Source organism: Heterocephalus glaber, unplaced genomic scaffold, assembly GCF_053883595.1.
Source record: "Heterocephalus glaber isolate CG9 unplaced genomic scaffold, H.glaber_assembly_v1.0 deba00001689, whole genome shotgun sequence".
In the NCBI taxonomy this organism is placed as follows: domain Eukaryota; kingdom Metazoa; phylum Chordata; class Mammalia; order Rodentia; family Bathyergidae; genus Heterocephalus; species Heterocephalus glaber.
This window is the reverse complement of record NW_028258414.1, coordinates 8,366,363-8,393,240: the sequence shown is the minus strand read 5'-3', so window position 1 is coordinate 8,393,240 and position 26,878 is coordinate 8,366,363. Positions and strand designations below refer to the sequence as shown.

General features: G+C 48.0%; 1 protein-coding gene across 1 annotated transcript; it reads right to left on the bottom strand.

The window, feature by feature from the left end:
- Nucleotides 1-1,880: 1,880 nt before the first annotated feature.
- Nucleotides 1,881-25,850, bottom strand: Slc24a1 (solute carrier family 24 member 1). Its single transcript, XM_004855764.3, has 9 exons — nucleotides 23,964-25,850; nucleotides 15,589-15,642; nucleotides 14,235-14,343; nucleotides 10,809-10,892; nucleotides 9,854-9,945; nucleotides 6,491-7,000; nucleotides 5,732-5,821; nucleotides 4,783-4,949; nucleotides 1,881-3,709 (listed from the first exon to the last, which is right to left on the bottom strand). Exons 1-9 carry the CDS (start codon nucleotides 25,848-25,850, stop codon nucleotides 3,460-3,462), a joined length of 3,243 nt encoding a protein of 1,080 aa, XP_004855821.1. The 3' UTR covers nucleotides 1,881-3,459.
- Between the last annotated feature and the right edge of the window lie 1,028 nt (nucleotides 25,851-26,878).

Sequence of the window (26,878 nt, the reverse complement as noted above, 5' to 3'; positions counted from 1 at the left end):
TGAATTTGTTTTGAATTTGTTTTGTTTTTATTTTGGTACCAGAGATCAAACTCAGGACCTTGCGCTTGCAAGGTGGACACCGGAACTGCTGAGCTAAATCCCCGGCCCTCCATGCTTTTGAATTTAAAGAATTTTTTTTTTGAGACAGAGTCTAACTATGTAGTTCAGATGGCCTTGAGCTCACTGTGGAGAACAGGCTGGCCTCAAACTCACAGCAATCCTCCTGCCTCAGCCTACTGATTGCTAGGACTACAGGTGTGCATCATCCCCCTGCTAAAGATTTTCTTTTCAAATTTAGTACTGTGATAAACACAGGATAACTGATGGACTTTTCTACAATTAAAATTTTCCAGATTGTGTTTGCTCATCACGGTGAAGGACTTGAACACCAGAAATGCACCTTTGGTTGTGCAGGAGACTTATGCCAGGGTAACCTGCCAAGCTCTAGTAACCCCGGGGGATGGACAAGCCTGTCCATGAGTCCTATCTTTGCATCTTTTAGAGTGACAAGTCCCTGAATACAATGCAGGCTGCACCTACAGGGGACCCTCCCACAAAAAAGGGGTCAGAACCAAGGGTATTCATTGGCACATACAGCCCACCAGTTTATCTCTGTGTATTTACCAGATTGTGCCCTAAATATTAAATCCTAATTCCTACCCATTTTGGTACTATTTTTAAATTATAATTATGATATAAGCAGTGTGATTTGAAAAGAAAAACCTCTAATTTGGGGGTTTTTTGTATTTTTTGGTGGGGGGTACCAGGGATCAAAGTCGGGACCTTGAGCTTCCGAGGCAGGCAAGGCACCACTGAGCTAAATCCCTGGCCCTAATTTGATTTTTTTAAAAGTTATTTTCAGATCTATTAATGACCATACAATATAATGTTCAAAATGTATAATAACAGTTTAAACATATCAATTTTCAAAACTTTGAAATAGGTCTTTTTTCAGGAACTATATAGAATCTTAGCCCATTTTACACTTTCAAAAATCTAGCACAAACCTATTACCAGGGCCATCAAGGAAATGCAACCCCAAGAGGGACAAAGTCACCCATCACACCCATCAGCCTTTGTCTTCCAGTTCAGACACCTGCGTGGTAACAACATTAAGACTTTCTAGGCTGAATGAATGACCTCTAATTTGCCCCAGGTAACTATACAGATCATTTGACCTGTCCAGTGAGAGTGCCAAAAAATATTATCTTGACATTTTTTAAATGGTGCTTTACCTCTAAAAAGGTATGATGTTAGTTAAGTTATGGATTTGTAAATGTACAATAAAAATTGATCCTTTAGAAGTTACATTGTTTTCCATCTCCCTGAAATCTTCTCCCCACCCTCAACCCAACCTGAATTTCCTACCCATCCACCAAGACTCAGCTTTCATTTTTGTACTTGTCCTTTCCTGTCATGATGTAAAGTGATCAGAACTTCCTTTGGAGTCGAGGAAAATGCCTGAATTTCAGCACACTGGGAATAGGATATTAGATAATGAGAGTTGGCTTTAATTATTAAATCACTTATCTTACCACACTGTCACTACAGAACATTTGACCACCCATCCCTCTTTACTTAATCTGATGAACAGCATCAGGTCTTAGGCTGTCAGTGAGGAGGTGACATCCTCAAATCCACCTGGAATTGGTGCAGATACCAGGTTGGCACCGAGGATTTCGATATTGTTCTGTCCTCCTAGTCTTAGGCCCTGGCATATGGAAACACCACAGTATGGCAGCAAGAATGAGGATAATTAATTTAAGTATATGAAATTTGAACAAGATTTCATATGCTTCACCATTCTGACCAAATGACCTAAGACAGGGATGAACCCACCCATGTTTATAAAATAAAATGCCACTAGGACTCATATTTTTATTGAAATTTAATAAAAATTACTTCCAAAGAATGGGCATCCTGAAGCAGTGTGGCAGTTAATTAAATGAACCAGCTTTCTTAAAAGATGGAGTGCTTTGCACACCTTAGCCATCCAACACCAAATGATTGATTCTGTTTTTTCACATCACATCTGTCCCACTGTCTTTGTACTTTAGTGAATCATCCCTCATATTTGTAATTAAAGCCATATTTGCTGTCATAATCTGAGGTCACCTAAACTTTTGCTCTGAAACCAGTGACATGAGTTTATCAAAATCCACATAAAATGCTTAAACATAAATTTTCATTTTTTATTTAATTTTTGTTTGTTTGTTTTGCTTCTTGAGTCAGGGTCTCCCTTTGTAGTTCAGGCTGGCCCTGATCTCACTACATAGCCCAGGTTGGCCTCAAACTCGCGGCGATCCTCCTGCCTCAGCCTCCCGAGTGCTGGGATCACAGGTGTGCACCACTACACCCAGCTCTAAACACATAAATTTTTAAGATACATGTCTTTTACAGTAGCTAACTTAGTGATACTTTGTTCTCACCTCATAGTCATTATGTTATTTTTAGAATTTCCCCTTTGTAAACTGCCCTAAAATCCACTTACAAATCACACAAGAAATCAGTCTTGCCTTACAATCCTGTCAAGGTTGATGTACAAAAAATAGAACTGTCCTACTGGATTGCTTACTTTATAAACCAGATTTGGGTCTGCTGACTTTGGGCTCTTTAAAGTCACATCATTGCTCAATGAGAACACGTGGGAGGGGCAGTGCCAGGGCAGCTTTATTGGAATGCCTAATCCTTGAGGTCGCCACTGATGGAAACAACACAAACTTGGGTTTTCTAATAAGTATAAATTTTTAAATAGCCCTTAGAGTAGTTTTCTGTTCTCCACTTCTTCCAAATCAAGGGCAAGTAATAAATTTTCATTTCTCTGATTCGTGTTTGTATTTCACCTTCCAGAAATGCATCAGTAAAAGCTAACGTCTTCCTTTTAAGCTAGAAACTAGTGGTACATACATCGCTGGACTATAATGGAGAATAACTGATTGTTATCTTTTTTTTTCCTGTAGCCATAGCTCCCTAATAACCAATCCTGTAGTGATTGCAAACCTGGTAAAACTTCACCTTTGAACAGAAAGAGAGGACATAGCAAACTGCAGTGTGTGCTTGGCCAGGGCCAGGAAAGTGAGATTTAGACTCCATCTGCATCTTTGGATCAGGGCACTTCAGGAATGACCAGGTAACTAACTGCGAGCCGGGGAGCTTGTCTTCTTGCTGCTGTGTGGTCCCACCCTTCCCCCAGTGTCTGACGGCAGGGCTCCTCATGCCTCCGTGTGATAGCCCCGTGCCTGAGTCGGGGTAGGAAAGCCACCCTCCCAGCACCAGGTTCCTTAATCCACAGGTGTTTCCAAGGATACGGCTGGGGCCCAAGTCACATTCACACCAAAGGCTGTAACAGGCTGCTCGCTCCACTCTCCTGGATCATGTTCGTCCTTAATGTTACAAGAGGTCCAGTAACTTCTGACCTGGGCTTCCCACCTATGTCCTTGGTGCCCAGCAATCTCTGACTCAGGCAGACACAGGACAGGATATGATGCGGTCTTCTAACATCACACTGATTATTAGGAACACAAAGTAAAGAAGGAGCATAGTGAAGCCCAGGATCTTGTTCATTCTCCATTTGCACCATGCAATTGAAGAGATGACAAACAGAAGCATGAGGAAAAGCAAAACAATTGCACAGAACAAACCATTGCTGCTGACTGGAACGGGCTGCAATGCGTTGATAAGGGAGAAAAGCAACCAAGGGACGGGCAAGCTGCAAGATTGAAGAAACAATGTGAATATTCTTCATGTTTATAATAATTCCATGTACTTAATTAGCATTTTACACTTTACAAGGGACTTATTTTTCACACATGTGCAAAACTACCAAATACAGCAGAAATTATTAGCCCCATTTTATAGATGATGAAATTTAAGGTTCCAGGAAATTAAAGAACTTATCCAAGAATTCACAGCTAATCGTTGAGAGAGCCTAGATTAAAATGAGCGCTCTGGTTCTGAAATGGCCTTTTTTTCCCCCTGCAGCTTCATGACTTCTATATGACTAACCCAGGTTAGCTGACTTAATTTTTTCTTTAGTGACCAGGGTTCTTGTATGCCTTTTTACCACCACACCACTAATATGCTCCTATGAATATTCAGTTAAAGAACCAAATCCAGAACTTGATTGGGGAAATGAAAATAACCTCTGGCAAGGTTAGGAGGCTGGAAAAAGGTTGGAAGGAGAGGACAGAGGCGTTTTTAGAGCTGCTGAACCAGCAGGAGGTCACATGAAAAGAGCAGGAGAAGACTGAAATGGCTCCTTCCAGCCCCTCCTCCACCACCTTCACCATCTGTATTTGGGAATGAGATGGACTCCACTTTTCATCTACAAATTTCAACCAGTGATGTTTCAGACAGCTTTTTTTTTTTTTTTTTTAAGAAAGGGTCCTGCTGGGGCTGGGGATTTAGCTCAGCGGTTCCGGCGCCTGCCTCAAAAGCACAAGGTCCTGAGTTTGATCTCCAGTACCAAAAAAAAAAAAAAAGATAAGGTCTTGCTAAATTGCCTAGGCTGGCCTCAAATTCAAGATCTTCCTCCCTCCACCTCCCACATATCTGGGATTACAGGTATGTGCCACCGTGCCTGGCTACAGGCAGCATTTTAGTTCTTCTATTACCCCAACTGGCTGTGATAAATGATAGCTACTTTGCTGTTTTGGAGAAACTGACAACATAAATGCCCCTTCATTTCCTGTATAATGAACGAAGCAGAAAGCCAGCAAACAGAGGCAATGCAGTGTTTTCTAGTTCTACTGAAGATGCCTTGGAAAGTAGCCAGCCACTCACCCCACGGTGATATCAAATATGTTACTGCCCACTGAGCTTGACACAGCCATGTCTCCCAGGCCTTTCCGGGCAACAATCACACTCGTGATGAGGTCAGGAATTGATGTACCTGCTGCTAGGATTGTCAAGCCCATAATCTCTTCCGAAATCCCTATTGTTTCACCAACCTGGAAAACAGCAAGTCATGAAAACCATGGAAACAGCAGGAGAAAAACTAACCGCATGCTACTCTGCAAACAGAGCACCTTCCTAGGAACTCAGCACACACACTCTGCCTAAGTGAGGGCCAGAAATGGCCACAGGGAGAAAGGCCCCTGCTCCAGGCTGCGGGGAACCATGCTGCTCTTCTCTAAACTGGATAAAAACCAGAGACCAGATCTGCCCCTCACCATCATTCCAACAGTTCCCCAAAGAACTGCCCTTCCAAAGGTCTACTCAAGTCAGCACCTCCATTTCAGAAATGTGGACCCCTGCCATGTGCCAGAACTAAGGTAGAGGCTGATAAAGTATGAGCAGTGCTGCACAGATCCTACTCGGCTGGGTGAAATGGCTCACAAACAAATACAGCTCTGCTACGTGCAGTTACAGGCAGACCAGAAAAGCCATGAGTGCTCAATGAAATGCCAGAGAGTGGGCAAAGCTGAGCTAGCTGTCAGCATGGGAGAGAAGGCAGAGGAAGGGCTAAGAGGACGAAATCAGCTGCAGTGAAGACACTCAGGACTCCCTGTCATGCTCTGGTAGGAATGCCATCTAAGACAGGAAAGCTACCCTAAAAAGCACTACACTCACTGGAATAAAAAAATCTGCTTTCTAAACTTTTACAAACACGGTAGAAACTACACTATCCACTTGGTGCTCAATAGTCCCTGAGAGCTGGAAATTGATCTGAATGGACAAAGTTGCTCCCAGGACCTGCTGGTACAGGAGTGACTTCATGCTGTCCACTCACCTGGTGAGCCCACCACACCATGAGGTATGAGAACATGGCTATCCAAATGATGGATCCCAGGAAGGTGATAACAAAAAACTTCCTGGACTCCTGTGGGAAAGTTTGCAAAGGAAGAAAAATAAGTTGTAGAAGCTGAAGGCCTTTGGCCCTTCAATGGGGCACCATGAGGAGGATCTGGAGACGCCCTCTCCAGGGAGGGCCTTGAGATGGATGAATAAGGAGTGGGGACAGGGAGCCAGAAGAAGGGCTCAGTAGCCACCAGACAAGCAGGCTATCGCTGGCCCAGCAGCAGACCCATCTTGGCATTCAGCTGGGCTTTTGCAAGTCTCCCTGCCCCACTTCCTCTGGCCCCAGAAACAGAACAGGAACTACCTCTGCGTGGAAGACATTAGTCAGACTTTTCCCTAGAGATAAGAATGTTGGGTAGAAATACCAGCCATCACCCTGGGTTTTTAGAACACCCCATGAAATGAGGAAGTGGTACAGTGGCATCATTCCCAAATAATCAAGAAATGAAGATAAGAATCAAGGAGTGACTAGTCCATGCTGCTTATAGTGACCAACGTAAGGTACCAGTATGGTCTAGGGCCATGGTCCCCATGGGTGTCCCCAGGCTTATGGTCCCCTCCAGAACCATGGTCCCATCCCACTTCCTCACAGGTAGAGCCCCACCATGCTTTTCCCACCTGCTGCCTGCTCTTGAGGGATGAACCCTGACTGCCTCAAGGCCCCACAGCTCCTGGGGATGGGCACACTCACCTGCCTCCGGACATTGGGCACCGTCAGCCACAGTGGGAACACGATGGGCAGGAGGAAGAGGTAAATGGCTCGCTTCTGCCTGGTCTCAGGCCAGGTCAGGGACAGAGGCTCCTCGTTTCCCTCCTCTTCCTCCTCTTCGTCATCTTCCTCCTCATCCTCTTCATCATCCTCTTCACTGTCACCTCCGTCACTCCTCCCTTCACCATCTGCATCTTTCTCCTCATTTTTGACTTCTTGAACTTCAGCTTTGACTTCTTGTGCTTCAGCTTCACTTTGCATTTCACCATCTTCTGCTTGGATTTCACCTTCATCTTCCTGTTCATCTTTTCCTCCCGCCTCAGTTTCACCTTCATGTTTTTTTCCTTCTGTCTCAGTTTTATCTTCATGTTCATTTTTTCCTGCTCCCATTTCACCTTCCCCTTCTGAGTGAGCATCCCCTCCACTTTTCTCTGAAATTTCACCCTCTTCATCTGTTCTTTCGCCTCTCCTCTCAGCTCCAGCCACATCTTCCTGCAATCCAGAGCCAACAGATTAATTTGTGGCAACTGCTGTGCTTGTTTCCCTTCCAAGCTCCACCCCACCACACACACACACTTTTTGGTTATTCTCAGACTGTACCTGAATACTTAAAGGAGAAAACAAAAATTCAACAAAATTCCTACTACAACATTCCTACCTGGTGATTGTCTTTTACTTTGTCATTTCCAGTGATGGAGAGCTCACCACCTGAAGCAGCTTATGCCATCTTTAACAGCTCTTCTTGGTTTGAAGTCCATATTTATATCAAACTTCTACTCCCAGTTTATAAGTTCACTATTTGCAGCCATACAGAACCTTCCACAGGACAGCCGCTTTGCCTGGGTTGAAGATTCCCAGGCCTTCTGTCCCTCTCCCATGCTGTGACCTAGAGACCCCTCCACATCTTCATAACTCATTCTATACCCCTTGGAGGACCTGCCAGCTGAACACAACATCCACAGAGTGGAACCCATTGATCAGCTCCCTGTCTTATATTCTCCCATTTTTGTTGCCTAACAATATCCTTTGGCAGTCACAACACCGTGCCGTGTCCACTAAAACTCCTAAAGTGTTGTACACAGTATTACCTTATATGTGCCAAGCAATAATGATGATACCTATTTATTGCACATTTTTGTGTGCCAGGCAACATGATAAATGGCTTCTTAGTAATAGCATTTACCACATTTCCTGAGTCAATTAATTCATAATATAGATAGAAGTATACTCATGTTACAGATGGAGAAATTAGGATAAAGAGAAGCTAAATAACTCGCCTGTGGTTCACTGACTTTGCAAGTGACAAGGTTGGGATTTGAATATGGATAGTCCAATTTTTCACTCTTCACCACTAAGTCACTGTTTTACAAATTCTAGGACTGAGTGAGACCTTTGGCTCCCAAATGTGGTAACCTGGGGAGCTCATTAGAAATATAAATGTCCTGGTCTACATGTACCAACTGAATTAGGATCTTTGGGATTGGATGCCAGTGACCTAATGCATTCTTCTGCACACTCCTAATGTATTCATCTGTAGACCACTATTCAAGAATCATGGACTGTCTCCACTCTAAAAGTCAATGACCCTAAGGATCCTCAGATTAGTTTCCCAACTAATGTATACCATGCTAGTCCAGGCCCTTGAGCAATGACCTGGGCTATGTGCTCATGAAGTAAGTATAAATATATCATCTGTAGTAAATGTCACAGTACTGGCAACACCCCCAAAGGATGTTCAGTGATTCTCATTTCTGCTGCATATTAAAATCACTTGGAGTCTTTTAAAACCACTGATTCTCAAGGACCAACCCCAAATACTCCGTCTTCATTAGTTGAGGGTGGGCTGAGCAATTTTTTAAGCTTCCCCAAATTATTCTAACAGGCAGCCATCTCTGAGAACACCTGGTGAAGCCATTATTACTATCCACCAAGGGCTCTGCTTAGACTCGAGGATGGAGGAGAGGATTTTAGTCTGAGATAATTCTTGCCCTCCATTCCCATCAGGAGTAAAGACTTCCTGGAGGTGATGACAAGTCATTAAATCATTAGATATGGCACCATCATCTCTGAGGACTGTCACCCCCAACAGCCCCAGCAAAACAGAAGTTTCTCTTCTTCCATGTTGGAGTCCAGGCACCTTAGACCCTGGCCACAGCTGACTGGGTAGGAGCTGGATCCCTGGCGTGTGGCCTGGGTTGAACAGATTCTCTGATAAGACTGAGAGCCAATCTCTGGTTGGTACCCATGGACAAGAGGATGGGGTGACAGTTTAATATTGTGTACCAATAAGGGAAACAAAGGGAGCCGGGCAGCTCAGAGAGGCCAAGCTGCAGAGCCTGCTCGCAGAGAAGGTGCAACGAGGGACTGCAACAAATAGAAGGAGAAGCAATTGATTGGGGCCACAGAGGCCCTCACAGGCCTATGTCCTGTTGAGACCAAGCATCACTCCCTGCATGCAATTCCACATCATTTGAACCATTCCCAATTGAGTGGCTACAATGGGTCTGCACAGGACACTTAGGATACAGGAAGACAGCTTAGATGCTAAACCCTAAAGCACTGAGCTATGGATAAGACACAACTGAATACTTCTGGGTGTTGAATAAAGAAACAAACAGGGACAGAACTTGGAAACTGAGTATTTATTTACTGCCAGTCACTCAACCTGACATCTCTCTCTGACATGACTCAAACTTGGATCCGGCCCTCGGGAACCTCACCCTGTAGTAGGGGAACCAAGAGAGGCTCAGAATATGAGAGGCAGTGATAAGAGGCCCAAGACAGATGTAAAGCACTCTTCCAACTTGGGGTGATCAGGGAAGCTGCCTGGAGAAGGAGCCATTTACACTGGGCCTGGCGAGTGAGGCAAGATGAGGCAATCTGAAGATGGGAAAGCTCGTGGGCTAAGCCCTAGGGCTAGAAAAGCACAGAGACAAGAAACTCAGCTTGACCAGATCATGGAGGAAAGGGTGGCTGTAAAGACAGGGCGTCATGACTCTGTGGATGAGGAGCAGCAGGACCCGGAAGGCTCACCCAGCCACCTGCCACTGTATCTCAGCCCCCTGGTGGCTGGAACTGGTTTGTCTCACTGTCCCCTCACTGCTGACAAACTGGCTGACCATTCCTTGTGTCCTCACCGCTTGTGGCAGTATACAGTACAAGATGTTGACAGTAAATCAACTGGCCCAGGGAGAGAGTTGTATTTTTCAAGTGATTTCAGAGAAAGATAAAGCTTACCCTGGAAAGCTAAAACTCAAATAGGATTTCAGGCCTCCAGGGAAGTATTTTTGGCCAGTATTTTTGGTCTCTTGAATCCCTCCACCTGTGCAGAGGCTGGACGCCTACCTGGCCGCCAGGATCCTCCTCCTGATCTCCCTGGACATCTGGAGCAAGGGCTGGTGTGACTGTGATCGCAGGGAGCTCAGCTGGCTCCTCGTCTTTAAAGGGACAAACAGGGATTAGGTCAGACGCTGGTGAGTGGCTGTGGGGCTGCAGGGCAGTGGGGTCTCAGGAGGTCTGTTTGGGAAATCTCTTCTTGGTAAGAAAAGTAAGATGATTGTGATGTGACTTGTTCTTGCCCTGTCTCCTGAGACCTGCAGAGGGAACGTGGCCACCCTTGCTCCTCCGTATTCACAGACTTTTCTGCCATTGTGGATGGCAGGATGCTGTAAGCAGCTCAGCACATGGAGCAGAGAGAGTGCAAAGATCCTGGTGCTCAGGATCTAATGAATTCATTGGAAAGAATCCTGCTGATTTCAAAGGCAGCAGCTACAGAGCCGTGGAATAGGATTGAGATGGAGGGAGACTTGGAAAGTCTGGAAAGCTAAGTTTAGGTACAACTCTCTCACTTCTTGGCTGTGTGGCTTTGAGCAAGTCACTTGACCTCTCTGAGCCTCATACTGGATTTCTGGGTCACCACACCCCAGGTAGTCTTTGCTCCCTGGGGTTGCTGGTTTCAGACCAGTCACTAACAACACTGTCCTTGTGTAGAAGTGACAGGAAGAAGAAATAGTCCAACAGAGTCTCATTTGAAATGAGATTTAGCAAAAACAGAAGTGGGACCTCAACAAGGCCTTCCCCTGCCTGCCCATCAAGAACACAGAGAGAACTGGAAGAACGCACTTGGTGCAGCCATGTTGGAAAGCATACACTAAGAGGAGGCAGGGCAGCCTCAGAGTCTCCTTGAAACCGACTGGCTCAGAAGACCCAAGCTATGAGCCTCAATCCCTGGCCTGGGCTGGTGGCGACAGGAAATGGGGAGGTGGCAGGAGAAAACCCACTGGTCTGGCCATCCTCTCACCTTCTGCTTTGCTCTCTGCTTTGGCCTGGGGTTGGGGTCTGGCCTCCTGAATCAACCTCTCCTCCTTGTCCTTGGAGGGACGGGCTGCAAACAAGAAAGGAAACACGTCTTATCTACGACCACCGTGCTGTCCCTGCTGTCAGCTGAGCAGCCAGAGCAGTGGGAATGAGTGGGCAAGGCTGGCCTGGGAGTTCGATGTCTGGATTCTGACACAACTGGGCCTGATTGTGATGCCCAATCCAGCCACTTGTGTCTTAAATTCCCCACATTATCACCCATGGCTGTGAGCTTGGACAAGTCACTTCCCCCGTCAAGACAACTAAGATTTATTTCCTTTATAAGCTCAAATGATGGCTGTGTGAGTGCTGACCTGAGAAGGACTCTGATCCAAGCCTGGTAGAAAAATACCCTGGCTGACTTCTGTGATGCACTGAGAATGGAGCCATGAAGGTCAGGAGACATACTTCTGCCACCTTTGAGCTAGATTGCAACTTACTTCTTCCAGGGCTCTAGAAATCAGGCAGCACTGTTCTGGTCAAACTCCCCAGGGAGACAGCTGGTGGGGACATTCACGAGCCTTTGCTCTCCAGTCAACCAACAAGCATTTGATCACACCTTTTGGATCCCAGACACCAGGAGCTAGAGAACATCTCCTTCCAGATCCCCATATGCTGGCTTTGCTGGAGGCCCCAGAACAGCACACACTCAATGGTGTGACCCTGATTTTTCAGGCAAGAAAAGCAGGGATGGCAATTTCCTTCCAATGTGACTGTGTTCCAGGCCATGTGTTAGGCACTTAATTCTGATCCTTTTGAGGTGGGAGAGGAAGGAGAGACAGAGACTGAAAGGCAGCAGTGCATGAGAGTGCTCCTGCAGCATGCACCAGGGGACAGGAGAAGGGGAGGACAACAGCAAAAGTGGGAGGAGTATGGGTCGCCTGCCATCTATTCTGGACCCCTGCCTGGCAGTGCTCTTAACCTCTCTGGACCTGAGACTGTAAAAATCTTCCAGAGCTGTCAACAGAGTAAATCACTAATGCATGGATGTGTTTGAAAAACAGTGCCTGGCCCCAAGAAACCACTGTGTAAGTTTTGGGGAGCTAAAACCCCCATGACCATAGTGGTGATAATAAAGTCATTGAGAGCCACTTTCCTACCCAAGAAACAACTCTGACAAGGTCCAGCATTCCAGAAGGTCTGAATTCTAAGGGACCCTGGAGAGATATAGTCCTGGATGCAGACACCAGTGAGGAAATTGAGGCAGCGCGGGCTAGGAAGCTGGGTGGGCCAAAGCTTCTGCCTGGGTCTAGGTGGGCAGGACATAGATAAGCAGTTCTGGAATTTCGTCCTCTCCACCCGTCTCCTAGACTATCCAAGTTGATGCAGCCAGAGCTGCCTCTGCAGAGCCACTATGGTGGTACCTGGAGTCCCTCAAGGTGTCCAGGGGTCCCACAGGCCCTCCTGGGAACCAAGATGTCAGAAGGCTGGCACACCACTGCCTCCTTCATCCAGACAGCCCATGCCCCCTGAGCAGCTATTAAGCCCTGCAGTCTTCATTGAGCAGAGCAGAGCTGTCATACAGGAGGCACCTTGGTTCCTGTCTTGGTACATGTGTTGACCTGGCTGGTGACTCCTGGCTAGGAAAAAGTTTCTCTTATGTTCATCACAAGCTCTCAATTCCCATCACCCTGCCACTGAGGGGAACAGGCAGATTGCCCACACCTATTTGAGGGAAATTTTCAGGAGAAGCATGGAGTCCTAGGCAAGAAAAACCCTTCATGGGAAGTGAGGGTCCAGACCACAGAAAACATCTCTGCCATGATCAATTCTGTGGAAGACCCTGGAAACATTTGGATAGCTGTCTGGAAGTAGCATATGACACACAAACACGTGTCTGGAGGAGTCTTGGGAACAAAGTCCCTGGGAGGCCCCAGCCCCTTCTGGACAGAGAGTCTCAGGGTTCAGAGTCAGGTGAGTCACTCCGAGCAGGGTTGCATACCAAACATGCTGGTCTCCCTGGGTGACTGTTGCAGCTCCCACAGCGCCTGTCTCCTCACATCCCCTCTCCCTCCCTGCGGCTGGATCATCTCCTTAGCGTCAATCTCCTCTGCCCTCAGCCTGGCCTGGACATCACATAATCCTGTTAGGACAAGTAGGCCAGTGGGCAGCTTGGTCATACCAATGGCCCAGGCAGGGAGCCCCGAGGTCCCATTGGGTCTATCTTCAGGATAGAGTCAGTGCTTCCTCTGGGAGTAGCCAAGCATGACTCTAAGACACAGCTTCCCTCAGTGGCCAGGCAGGGGATGACCCAGCACTCTCAAACCACAGGCTCCTGGTGCTGTGTGTTCCACCCACTCCAGAGCCCCAGGCCCTATTTGTCTGGAGCTGATGCCCACAGGAGACCTCTCACCTGGGTCACTTCTCAGGAGCGTTCCATTGCCTTGTTTTTGATGTTCCTTGTCACAGGACAACATACTTGGTTTAAACAAACCTGACACCCAATGTATCTGATACAAATTCTGAATCTCCAGAATGTGTCCCTGAACGCAGAAGGTCAGGCAGGTTGCTCTCAGGTTCTAGGGCTCTTTCTACCCTGTCATTTTCAGCTCAGCCTTCAGCCCTCCTGCCCACAGAACCCTGAGCCCATGGCCTTCTCCAAGGGGCCAACCTTTCTGTGATGGCCTCCTGCTTGGGCCCAGAAAATGGGCTAGGAAGCAGGACCAGCTCTATGAGCTACCAGTAGAGCCCAGGAGCATGCTGGGAAGCTCTCTGGAGAGAAAGAGATAGTGAGAATCTCAGCTGCTGCTGTCATTTGTCAAGCTCGGCATCAGTGCCCACTGTGCTCTGGATGCAGCTCTCACCCTCCCCCCCCCCCCAGAAGTGTTCCTGGCAGCTTCCAGGTTGGCCCTTAGGATTCCTGGCTGGCTGAGCGGTGAGTGAACTTCCTAGTGCTAACTACAGAGCAGAGGGAGGAGCCACCCCCAGCTCCTGGGATGCGGGCCCTGGAGGAGGGGTCCCCTGGAAGCATCCCTGGCCAGCCAGCCTGAGCCAAGGCACCTGGCTGGAGATGCTCTATGGGACACAGGGCTGGCCTAGCACAGACCAGGGCAGGGCACATGGCGCTCATGGCCTAACTGTGGGTGAACCCCTTCATTCCACAGGGAGGGATGCTGAGGCAGGGAAGTGATACAATGTGGGAACCTGAGGACCTTAGGGTCCATGTTCCATGTGGCACTCTCTTGGTGAGCCCTGTATTGTCACTTCCCTGTCTCCCAGGCTGTCTGACATTTACCTCCAACTCTTCCCTGCAGGCTCTCTCTTCCCAGCCCAGCCCGCTGCCTCTCTCCCCTGCAGGTCCCAGTGCTTCTGCAGCTGCAGGAGGGAAGGAGCAGGCAGGCAGACCAGCAGGTATGGGGGCCTTGCTTACCTTCCCCCAGGGGGTCCAGGCTGTGGAGCATGAGCTGGTAGATCGTGGTGCCGATAGTGCTGTTGTGCAGTGAGGCTGAGCTGCCCCCTCGAGTCAGCACGGATGGGAGCTGAGCAAGGGGAGAGCCGCACAGGCCTCAGTGAGCACCTGCCCCACCAAGGAGGAGCCGCACAAGGGCCTCGCCTCTGCCTCCTTCCCTCAGGGTTCCAGGATCAGCCCTTATCCTAGGCTACCTGCTTCCTTCACCCACAACACTTTCTCCCTCGGCCTCCGCCTAGATCCTCCAGGACCAGCTCACTCTGTGTCCTGCACAAGACCCCAAGTGCTCGACAAAAACAGACCATGCATATTAAGGATAGCATGTTACCTGGGCTTTGAACCCCCTGCAAGCAAAACCTCCTAGAAACACCCTCTGACCCACACCCCAAACAGACCCTCTGGACGGGGCGCAGAGCTCCACGGTGTTTATCACTGCCCCATCCCCAGAGGGAAGCAAGGCTGTGATCCCCATCTACAGAAAAGGAAAGAGAATTCCAAGAAGCTAGGTGGTACGAATCCAAGGTCATGCAGGGAGCAAATGAAGGTCAGATGAGCACCCGGGTCTGCTGATTGCCAGCCCAGTTTTATTTTCTACCTCGTGCTCAGAGACCTTCACAGGCACACACACACATCTTTACTGTACACAGACGTAACATACACTTACTCAAAGTGACATGCATATAAATGCCATCTGCCTTGCAGAGGAGCATTCCTAGCTAATAGTTGGACCCGGCAGGTTTCCCTCTCCTACCTCTCTCCATCTGAACTCCTCTGCCACCTAGTGGCTGTGGTGACACCTCACAAGAAGACCTGAAGTTTTCTTTGGATGAGGGAGGTTGCAGCCCCCAGCTGCTCCATTTAAAGTCCCTCCAATTCTTTCCACGGACCCCATGGCCCAAAGACAGATCCTGTTTTTCAGAAATCTCAGACCCCACCCCCTCCAGCATCCCTCATATTTTTCTCTAAGTTCCAGGACATGCTAAAGCCACAAGTAATTAGGCGTTTATATCAAACAATCATACAAAACTGGGGTTGGAAACTAGGACTTGAGATCATGTAGGCCAAAGAGTCATTTTACAGATACAGAACCTGAGGCCCAAGTCCACAGAGCAGGCGAGTGGCAGAGCCAACTGTAACATTCAGGATGTGGCTTCCAAACTAGCACCTCCTGGAAGGCCCCCTGCAGTGAGGTGGCAGTTCCTGGCAGTGCAGGAGCTTCCCAGGCCTGAGCCCAGCCAGGCTCCACAGTGCCCTGGTCTGGTTGCATGCAGAGACCCTGTGATATCCCCACTGGCTGACTCCATACAGCACCCACCTTCAGCTTCTTGTGGTCCTGGTGCTCGTCTGCTGCAATGGCCCCATCACCTGGCTGCAAGCAAGGACAGGAACCAGAGACAGGAGTCAGGAATTGTCACAGAGGAATCCTCACTTGCCATCCTTAGGGAAGCCTCAGGTGGAACGCAGAAACCCACCCAGGGCTGGCCTGGCCTCAGAAAGTGGGTGACGTGTCCAGTGCCTTCAGATGTGCCATCCCCTCCGCTACCCTTGAACCCACACCACAGGCTCCTCCTCCCCCATCAGCCTTGCTCTTTCCCTCCCCTTCCTCACGTTCTGGTTTTCACTTTGTCACCTAACTCTGGGAGGGTAAGGATGATGTTAGTTGTTAGGGGTTTTTGTTTGTTTGTTTCTTTATTTTACTTTTTGAACTCAACTGGCTTTTTGTTTTAAAGTCACTGTTAACTGCTCCCATATATGAATTGTCTACCTAGCATGGTAAACCTATGCTGTAGTCATCTCTGTTCCCTTGACCTGTGGCATAGGGTGCTTTACACAGCAAATGTGAGAGGATCGCATCGATGCTCCCAAGCGGCCTCTGGTTCTGTGTTTAGGCAGCCCGCTCACTCATGGCTGCTGCAGTAATTGTCTTTACCTTCCGGGTGCTTCCTTGCCCCCACCACCAACCTCCATTGCTAAACCACAAATGGGTTTGTTATTCTCTGTTCAGCCCAGAAAATGTAAAAAATAGTATGTGATTCCAGGCCATCCTCCCACCACCTGATTCATTCATTCAGTTCTTTCTTTTTTTCTTTGAGACAGGGTCTTGCTATGTAGTCCAGGATGGCCTTAAACTCACCGCAATCTTCCTGCCTCAGCCTCCGAAGTCCCGGGATTATAGGTGTGTGCCACCATGCCCAGCTTAGTTCTTATTTTTGACCACCTGTTTTTTATACAGTGTTGTGCTGGTGGCTTAGGGATAAAAGTTGTTTAGGACATGGCTTCCATGTCCAGAAAGTAACAGACAAATATAACACAAACACAAGACAAAGCAGAATTTTTTTTTTGGTACCGGGGGTCAAACTCGGGACCTTGCACTTGCAAGGCAGGCGGTGGAACCTCTGAGCTAAATCTCCAGCCCCAAACCTGAGTAGTTTTGAGGGATGGGGAAGGTTCAAGTGTGTGGATGCATGCTGCTGAACGAAGAGAGGTCCTACTTGTGAAGCAGAGCAGAAATACCCAGTCTGAAGGGGGCACTGTGTGCTTTTAACACACCCCTTAAGGTTTTCATGACACCCCTGTAAGTCTACTGGGACAGGGGAAGGAGGCTGAGCTGACCCCCGCTATCCCAGCCGTCTCACTATTTATCCCGCCCAACCCCCACCTACTGAGTTCTCTTCGGAGACAGAGAAGTCCGCGGGGCCGGGCTGCCCTTTGGGGCTGCTTGGCTCTGTCCACAGTGGAGCAAGAGAGCTGATCTTTGCCCATGGTGAACAGCCCTAATGATCTCTCTGGCATTCGGATTTCCCAAACCAAAATACTTCTCTCTGGGCTCACTGTTCCTGGCTAACCTCAGTCTGGACTTCCAAGTTTTGGAAGTCATTTCTAGCAACTCTGCGAACCAGACAAGGCCATCGTGATAGATGAGGAAACTGAGCCACAGTAAGGTCCTGTGACTCATCTACACTCACAAAGAGATCAGCAGAACTCCCCTGATCACCTGCTCTCCATTGAGATGGGTTTCATTTATTTGGTCTGAGATTTTCATGTCTGTGTGTGTGTGTGTGTGTGTGTGTGTGTGTGTGTGTGTGTGCCTGTGTGTGTCTGTGTGTGTGTGTTGTTTGTTTGTTTTTACTAAGTTCCATGTCTTTTCCAAAGCATAAATAGGAAACTGACTTCAAATCTATATTCCCTAATGACTCTGTTCCAAATTATTGACATTTCAGGGAAATGGGTGTGTTGTTTGTCCACATTTGGGTGTGGCTGAGGGATCCACAGCGGTTCTGGCAAGAAGATATTTTCTGAAGATGCCTTGTCACAAACACATTTCAATATGCAATTAGTATGAAAATATTGAGGTATTTTACAACATTTTTTCATACTAAGCCTTTGACACCTGGGGCCTGTTTTATACTGACAGCACATCTCAAAAAATTGAACTGGCCACCAAACTGGCTGTATGTAGCTGGTAGCCACCACAATGGCCAGCAAGGCAGTAGTCTCTCCTCGCTCTCCTTCCTCTGGCCTCTGCACACACAGGCAAGACCCTGACCACTTATTCAGTCAGTGACTCCTGCTTTAACTCCCAGATTTGGATAAGCATCACCTCCTGCAGGAAGCCTTCCCTAACTCTCTGGTGTGCTGAGATGTCCCCTCTCAGCAGTGGTGAACTCCCTAAGCACGCACCTTCCACATGGTCCTGCAACCATTGGTTTTGCTCCGTCTTTCCCACTGAGGAGGATTTACTGTGGCACTAATGAAGCTTAAGCTTCGGGGCCTATCTCTCCCCTACACATATCCCTCCCAAGACTTGCATCTAATTTTGCAGCAATACTTTTATATTCTTTTTCCTAATGAGGATCCGTTCCCACAAAGCTTGGATCAACTCCAGCTCCTCCATTAATGTGAGCTCCTTGAGGGCAGAGCCTGGGCCTCATTCACTGTATCCAGACTTGACACAGGCCTCACACAGAAGGAGTCAAAATGAATGAATGCTGGGGTTCTTCAGTGCTAAGTCCTGGACTATCTTGCTCTCTCAGCAGAGCGCCTGTCAGCTGTTGCTGGTGATTACTGCACCTTTGTGCAGTAATTTCTACCTCCAGCGCTGTGCCCAAACTTCAGGCCGGTTTGGGTTACTGCCTCCTGGACAGATCCCCTTGGTGGGGACCCAGGCACCCAACTCACCATTCCAGAGTAAGAGCCCCCGAGTCCCTAAATCTGTCCTTCCTCTCTGTGGTGGGACCAGTAACCCTGTGACCTTCAAAACTCCTCTCAAATACATGCACTGTGTACATGTGCACTTGTGTGTGTGCGTGTCTGTGTGTGTAGCAGTCCCCCCCATCCAGTTTCACTTCCCTTTGTTTCCACTGTGGTCAAAAGATTATTAAATGGAAACTTCCTGAAATAAACAATTCATAGGTTTTAACTTGTGCTCATGATGAGGTATCACAGTGAGTCCCCACAGCGTATGCTGCCCTTCCATAGTGGCTTGGCAGGTGTCTTGGTTATCAGAGTGACTGTCCCTCCTCTGCACTCCTTCACCAAAGGGGGCTCACTGCACGGTCATGTTTGTCACATCCACTCTGAAGGTACCATCTTAGCCAGATGTGGTGGTGCACCCCTGTCATCCCAGCACTCAGGAGGCTGAGGCAGGAGGATCACTAAGATTCTAAGGCCAAGCAGGGCACATAATAAATGGGCCAGACTGAACTATATAGTGAGACCTTGTCTCAAAAAACCAAAAAAATTTTTTTAATAAATTACGATCTTAATTCATTTTACTTATCATCCGTATGCCTATTCACTCACATTAAAAACTTGTTTATTGGTTTTATATTTCCAATTGATTTGAGTGACAGAGAATCTAGAAATCATACGGCTCTTTGTAGAATACCATGAATCTCTAATTTCATATTCAATCCCATCATATGCATCAGGAGAAAATATTACTGTCTTGTATGCATTCAGGTAAAATCTCAACTGCAGGTATATACGTGTCCAGAAAATGACAGCCTGTAGGACTCGGCATGATCGGATGTCTCAGTTTTTCTGTATTTGTCTGTCTCTTGTGGATTCATTTTGTCATCTGCTAGCACACCCTAGCAGGTGACACTGAAAGCTTAAGTAAATAGTATGAGGAACAGTAATCTTATAATTGAGAATTCTGCCAAGCATGATGGCATGTGCCTGTTTATCTCAGCTAATCAGGAGGCTGAAGCAGGACGATCAAGTTCAAGATCAGCCTGGGCAACTTAGTAAGACCCTGTCTCAAAAACAAAGCAAAAAAATCAAATGATTTAGAATTCCACTCTCACCATCTTTTCTGATGACTGGGGAAAGCTGACTACTATTCAAGGACTTGACATCAAGGATGTTTTTTGGGGGAGCACAGTGGATTCCCTGGCACCTAGTATGGGTGGAGCTCACAGAAGAGAGGCCTGGTGGCTGCTTCTTAGCTACAGCTTCCTGTCTCCACAGCAGCCAGCTGGCTGTACAGGCCACTACTAGGACCCCTGAGATAAGCGTAAAATGGGAGAACCAGCCCCTACAGAGGCACTGGGTTTGTCTGTGTGGAGTCTTGTTGGTTGGTGTCATAAAAAATCCTGCCCAGAAGAAAACAGCCTGAGTGTGTTCAGGAAAGGATGGCAGATTTTTCCCTGGAGTTTTACATTCTCAGGTACGCTTAGGGAGGAATGTGGACGCAGGGTTTCCAAAAGGGCTCAAACAAAGCCTACTGCCTGGCTTGTATCCCTTTTTGCTAAGTTGCCCAAGCTAGACTCAAACTTGCAATCTTCCTGCCTCAGCCTCCAGAGTAGCTAGGATTACAGGTGTGCACCAGTACACCCAGCTAGCTCTGAATCATCTTTTTTTCAGCCAATATCAAAGAGAGACTCTAAAATGCTATTATAAATATCTATGATCAATATTAAATCACTTATTTTTTCTGTAAGTATTCTTAAGTGAATTCTGATTTGAACCGCCCCCCCAAAAAAACCCTTTATTTTGAATCTGAATAAAAGTGAAGTAAAAGTTCCCTCAGCTCAGGAACTCAACCAATACCAGTTGGGTAAATACTGAAAAAGAGGGCCAGGGATTTAGCTCAGTGGTTCCGCCACCCGCCTCGAAAGCACAAGGACCCGAGTTCGATCCCTGGTCCAAAAAAACAAAAACTGAGAAAGAAATGAATTGTTGGCTGCTGACTCTGTGGGCTGGTTGTTCAGGTGGAGAACACCTGTGAGTGTGCTGCTCTTAGGAAAATACCCAAGGCCATGCCCACTTATTTGCTTATGGCCAGTAGCTGCTTTCCCACGACAGGGACAGAGTTGAGTAGGCATCACGAAGACCGTATGGCCTGCAGAGCCTAAAATATTCACTGTATGGCCCTTTACCAAAAGTGTCTGCTAACTTTGTCGTTAATTCATCCGGTTTCCTTTACAGGGGCTAATTATCCCTTCTGAGCCTCTGTTTTCTCACCTACAAAACAGGGATAACAATCTAACCTTGTAGGGTCTCGTGAGAAATCACTAACCCTGAATGTATGGAATAGACCCTCCCTAAGCATGGATTCCTTCTCCAACTCCTTTCTCTCCTGAACCTCGAACCCCTGAGCTGTTAATTGTTTCTGAGAAAAAGGAAGCAGATACTTCTGGAGCTTCCGGTTGGAGTAAGATGTTAGGCTCAACCGTTTGGGAGATACAAAGATTGTTCCCTGTTTAGTGGCAGTGACGAATCTGACATAGTGTCATCCCTTCTCCACTTCCCCCCAGGCTGGCAGCAGAGGAAGGAGGAAGCCCGGTATCCTTCAGTCTCTGTTTCTCTCCAACATACTGTCCTCTCTCTGTCCCTGGCTTTGACTTCCCAAGCAGCTGTGGCTATGACTTCACCCCCCACCCCCACCAGGCCCTCTGCTCAGTCCCCAACCACTCTGTCTTCGACACCCCTCTTCCCTCTGACCTCTTATCTTTGGAGCCCTGACTGATTGAAGAGGCCCTGGCCCCTTCCTTCCCCAGGTGATGCTTCAACAAAGAACACGTTTTCAGGGAGAGGTGTGAACTGTAAGTGTGAGGAAGGGTTTGAGCAAGGTATGTTCATTTTCCCAGTTAAAGTTTCATAGTTAAATTGCTTTACAAGGGTGGGAACACATGTTAAACCATAAAAAATGAAAACCATCATGGTTTATGAAGTCAAACATTGGGTCTTCATAGAATTGCTTCAGGAATTCAGAACACAATGGCTGGCCCCCAGATTACCAGCGAAATGAGGTATAATTTATTTCCCTCTAACCAGATCATAGGTCTTAGCCAGCCAGACATAGACATAAAAATGCAAGCAAAGGTGGTTTCACTAGCTATAAGAACCCCTAGGATGGAACTCAAGTTCACAAGTATTTAAAAACCATTTTTAAATAACTACTGTGCCAGGTGTGGTGGCACATGCCTGTAATCCCAGCTCTTGGGAAGCTGAGGCAGGAAGATTGCTAGGAGTTTGAAGCCAGTGTAGGCTACATAGTCAGTTCCGGGCCAGCCTGAACTACAAAGGGAGACCCTGTCTTAACCAAATGATGACAATGATGATAATAAATATGGGGGGGGCCGGGGATTTAACTCAGTGGTTCTGCCGCCTGCCTTGCAAGGGCAAGGACCCAAGTTCGATCTCCGGTACCACAAAAAAATAAAAATAGAAATAAAAATTTTAAAAATAAATAAATCTATAAATAGCTATGGTTCTTGAGTTATTTGGACTAAGTTTTAGAATGTGGATGCTAGTAATGGTAAATCCTGACTATAAGTATTTAATTTTAAATACACATGGATTTACTTTCAAGTAGAAATTCAGCTTACTGTTTAAAAATAATGCTGCCAATTAAAAACCATCCTGGATCCATTTCAACAAATAATTAAGAACACAATCAGCACCCTGCTTACTGGTTGGCAAAAAGCTGCTACCAAAGCCCTTGAAGTCTCTTAAGTAGGTTACACAGTCTCCTTTCATATCATGATTGTGCTTCAGTTGCTTGACAAGGTTTTCTTTGAGCATCTAACTCTGATAAAATAGAAAATTCAGAATTGTAGAGTTTAAATAAAAGTAGAATTACTACACAGGTCCTGGAGGCAAGCCAGAGGCATTTTGAGCTCTGGTGGCCTAATGTACATCATGGCTTTTCTTAGAGGAGAGACCATGGTTTTAGGGCCACCCCTAGCCAGCCCAGTCCTGGGAATTTCGTCAGGAAGGAGGTTCCAGCTTCCTCATCTTAAAAGTATGCAACTCTCTGAGCCTCCCTTTCTTTTTAAGCCTGTGGCTTCCTTGGAGCAGCAGTCAGATGGGAAGGAGTGCAGAACGGGGAGAGAAGAAGCTGGATTCTGACTCTTGCAGGCTCTGTGGCCCTGGGCACGACATTTCTCCCTTCTAGACCATCTGCAAAGCAAGCAGAGGAGCTCAATCCATCAGCTCAAAGAATTGTTGTCCTGGAGCCTGCCCAAACTGGATCACATGGACATGGGGTGATGATCATAGACCGTCAGAGTTGGCAGGACCTGTGGGTGATGAGTTGGACACTGTCATTTCCCCTAAAGGGAGAAGGGATCTGTCCAAGTTCACAGTTAATTAGAGGTAGAATCGGGTTAGAATCTTGGTGTCCTGGCTCTCTAGTTGGTGCTCTGACTGGAACATCATGTTATTTCAAAAATCCCACAGAAAATGCATTTCATCTCTGTTGGCCCCGTATCTCCCAGACATGCTGCTGAGTTTGGGTTCTGTCCTGCCCACTCATCAAAATTGCTCTGGATTAAGAAGCTAAGTCCTTGTGCTCTTTGCACGAAAGGAGCAGGACAGAAATGGGGTCTCTGTTCCCTAGGGTATCCTTACTCTAGAGTTTCAAAGAACAAAAACTTTTGAGATAAATTTTCAGAGGTTACTTGGCCAATGTAATCTCACCTTCCGGTTACTGAATCATCTAGTGCATCTAGCACTACTCAGCAAGGGGGTAGAGGAGTTCTTTGGGTCAGGAAGTCCTAGGATTGGTGTCCTGGTGTCCAGGCTCCAGCTGACACACAGAGAGGCTCTTGTCCCCAAGGCTGGCTTGTTGGTGGGTGAGTGGAGCTCCCATCTTTCCCAATATTAAAAAATTTAAAAAAAAAAACCCTTCTTCCCAGACCCTCTCCAAGCCAAACACCCGCTCCCCAGCGCACAAGTCTGGAATGTGAACTAACAGTATTAGAGGGAAATGAGGGTGCTGCCTAAATCCCAAACCCCACACAAGTGGAAGAGATGAGCATTTTTCCCTGCCTGGTATCTCCTTGGACATTCTCCAAAGGCCAACTCAAGCGTCATTTCCGGAGATCCAGTCAGACCAGCTCGGGTTCCAATCCTAGCTGTACTGCCTATTTGGTGTGTGACCATGAGCAAACTAACTGAGTTAACTTCTTTAGGCCTAAATTTCCTCTCCTGCAAATGAGGGTCATAATTCTAACAACCACTGTATACATGAGTAGGGGTGGAGCAAAGGTCACACTTGCGAAGGCTGCAGCGTTGTGGCTGACAGAGCACTCTGGAAACTCTGGAAATACTGAAGAAATGGCAAGCGAACCCGAGCACCCACCTCTTGAGGGCTAACCCAGCCCCTCTACTCTCCAGTCCTGGGCTTTCCCCTGCCCTCTCACCCAAGGGTCAGAGAAGCCTGACCTGCCCTTTCCTTACCTTGCTGAGGTCCCCCAGGGCCATGATCTTGGCTACTGGCCTCCTGCTGAGCTGCTCTTTCACCCAGACCTCGATCTGCTTGTTCCACTTCATGGTGAACACGTACAGGGCATAGGCCAGCAGCAGCAGCAGGCTCTCCCACCAGGCGATGAGGCTGTCCAGGAAGAAGACAATGAGCATGGACAGGTCAAGGATGTAGAAGGAGACATCTCGGAACAGTGGCCACCAGGTGAGGTTGAGGATCTCCCGGGAGAAGAGGGCACAGGTGCCAATGACAAAGAGGATATTGAACACGGCAGAGCCCACGATGGTACTGATGCCCACGTTGCTGTGGGAAATGAAGACGCCGATGAGGGAGGTGAAGAGCTCGGGGGCAGAGCCTCCAGCAGCCATGAACGTGGCCCCTGCCACATCCTCTGAGATCTGCAGCTTGTCCGTGATGACGCCTAGGGCTGGCACAAAGTACTCGTCACATATGATAGCCAAGGCCACAAACACGTACATCATGCCAAAGATATGCAGGACCACCCAGCCCTGTTGCCGCTCCTCCACGCTGAACAGGTCCGGGGGGTACTCTGCCTTGGGGTGGGGCTCTGGCCAGCCAGGCAGTGGTGCTGAGAGACTGGGACTGGGCACCCCTGGGAGCAGGGCCACTGTTGGGCTGTGGGATGGGGTGCTGGGTGTGGCTGGAGCTGGGGCCACAGCCACACAGTGCCGGACGTGGGTGGTCGGAATGGCCCTGACTTTGGGGGTTACTGAGGTGCGGCGTGCTGTGGAAGGCTTTGTTGCCACCTCCCAGTGGGTGGCTGAGGCTGTTCTGGTGGTGGTTGCGCTGGACTGGGGCCAGGGGTTCCTAACACTCCAGGCAGCAGTGGAGGCGTTGGTTTTCACTGGGCTGCTCCCTGTCACAGTGCTGATTGTCACCTGCCCCTCGGAGGTGGCTGAGGGGTACCCCAAGGCTGCTTCCTGGGGAGTTTTCAGCTTGTTCTTTCCCACTGACATCCGAGGTCTGGCAGAGCTGTTACTTTCCCCTCTTCTGGGGCTACTCAGGGCATCCTTTTCCAGTAAATTCCTTGGAGAAGTCAGGATGTTTATTTTTGCCTTGTGTGTTGGGAAAGTTGGGGTGTTGTTAACTATTCCTTTGAGAGTGGCGGGGGTAGTTTCTTCCACTATTCTCTTGGGAGAATTGGCCTCTGATAGTTCATAGGTTGCCATGGTTTCACTGCCTTGCACTGTTGTGTTGGGGGTGACCCTGTGGCCGGTTTCCATTGTCATGAATGTGGACAGAGTGTAAGTGTCTACTGTTCCACCTGCTGGGAAGGTGGTGTGGCTCTCTCCTTTTCTCCTGCCTCGAGTTGCGCTGTAGCTCTTCATTTCTTCCCTGGGTGTTGGGATATAAAGTTTTACTGGTGGTCTGCCTGAAGTTGGGGTGTCGCGATTCAATACTCTAGTGGTTGAGGTGTTTTCCTTCGCTCTTTTTGTACCTGCTGCTGTCGGGCTGTGATTGTTCTTTGATGTTGTTGGAATGGTCTTGGCTGTTCTGCGTGGACTGGGTGTGCTCTCCCTCGTCATGCTGGGTGGTGCTTGATCCCTGCCCACCGCGGCTTGGGGTGCTGCCATCTCACCCTCCACTTCAGAGCTAACTTTTGGAGGCTTGCTGCTCACCATCATCGTCTCATCACTGGGGAGGTCCTGGTTGGCCAGTTTTATGGGCTGTTGGGAAGACACTTCTGCCCACACTGAGAGCAGGCCTTGAGGTCTCCTCAGGTGCTGATAGGTAGAACCAATGATCAACATTCCTAATAGGAAGAGGAAGCGACTCCAACGAAGCCTCTTTGGCCGGAGTAACCGCCTCTCCTGCAGCCCCATCCTGATCACTTTCCCCATGATGGCCAGTTACAACTGGTCACAGAAGGCCTCTCATGCTGTCCACGGAGAGACAGCAGCTGCTCTGAGATTCAGGGTGGTGATCAGGAAAGATTTCTCCATGAAGACCAGCCAGGGGGTATCCATAAGCCTAGGTGGTTAAAAAGAAATTATTTGTGCCTAAGAGGCGATCTGGGACCCACAACTCTCTGATTTGGGAAAGAGTGATGACGGGAGTCCCAGGGACACACAAGTATAGTGCTTTGTGCTGGGGAGGACAGCTGTTCCAGGAGAAAGAGTCCCTATGGGTCCCCTCCCTGTGCTGCTTCCCGGCTGCTGCCTGGCCACCGAGGCCCCTGAGCTGGGCCTGCTCGGGGGACTCTGCCCAGGGCCCCTGCAGAGGCTCTGCCAGTCCTCAGGCCCAGGCCTAAGTTGCTGGGGGCTCAGCTGCCACAGGTGGAGCCAGCCACAGATCACACCTTATCAAAGGCTATGAAGAGGTGGGGAGACAGGGTTTCAAGTGCAGGCAGAAAGACCCAGGGGTGTGTGTGTGTTTGGACTGTCTTAAAATGATTCTACTGTATCATCTGGGAAGGACAACACTTAAAAGTTAATGTCATAGGGCTTCCCGGACAGTGGGGTTCGGTGGAAGGAATGTGGAAAAGGAACCAAAGGCCTGACTCTTGGCTCTGCTGCTGACGAGCTCTGCCATCCTGCAAAGGCTGGACTTTAGTGCCCATCTGTGGAATGGGTGTGATAATACTTATATTGATTACGCAAAAACAATCTCCTGAGGGACATCTGAGAAAGGGAAACTGAGGACCAGGGATCAGAAAGAGGCTTACTTTTCACTGAATATCCTATTAGTGTGGCCTTTTATCGTGTACATAATATTTTTAGTTTAATTTAATTGTAATAATGCCTATGTAAATAGTAATAGTACTTATGCCACAGGAATCTTGAGAGAGTAAATACATGTAAAATCTGTGAGAAGCACTGAATAGAATCAAGTGCTGTTAGCTGGGTGTGGTGATGCATGCCTATAATCT

What these genes read in the sequence shown, in the direction of transcription:
- Slc24a1 (XM_004855764.3), bottom strand. Translation starts at nt 25,850, where the DNA reads ATGGGGAAAGTGATCAGGATGGGGCTGCAGGAGAGGCGGTTACTCCGG. An exon ending in CCCTGGGGGACCTCAGCAAG is followed by an intron (nt 15,643 to 23,963) that starts GTAAGGAAAGGG and finishes CCTTGCTTGCAG; the next exon opens with CCAGGTGATGGGGCCATTGC. An exon ending in TGGTGTGGTGGGCTCACCAG is followed by an intron (nt 4,950 to 5,731) that starts GTGAGTGGACAG and finishes GCTGTTTTCCAG; the next exon opens with GTTGGTGAAACAATAGGGAT.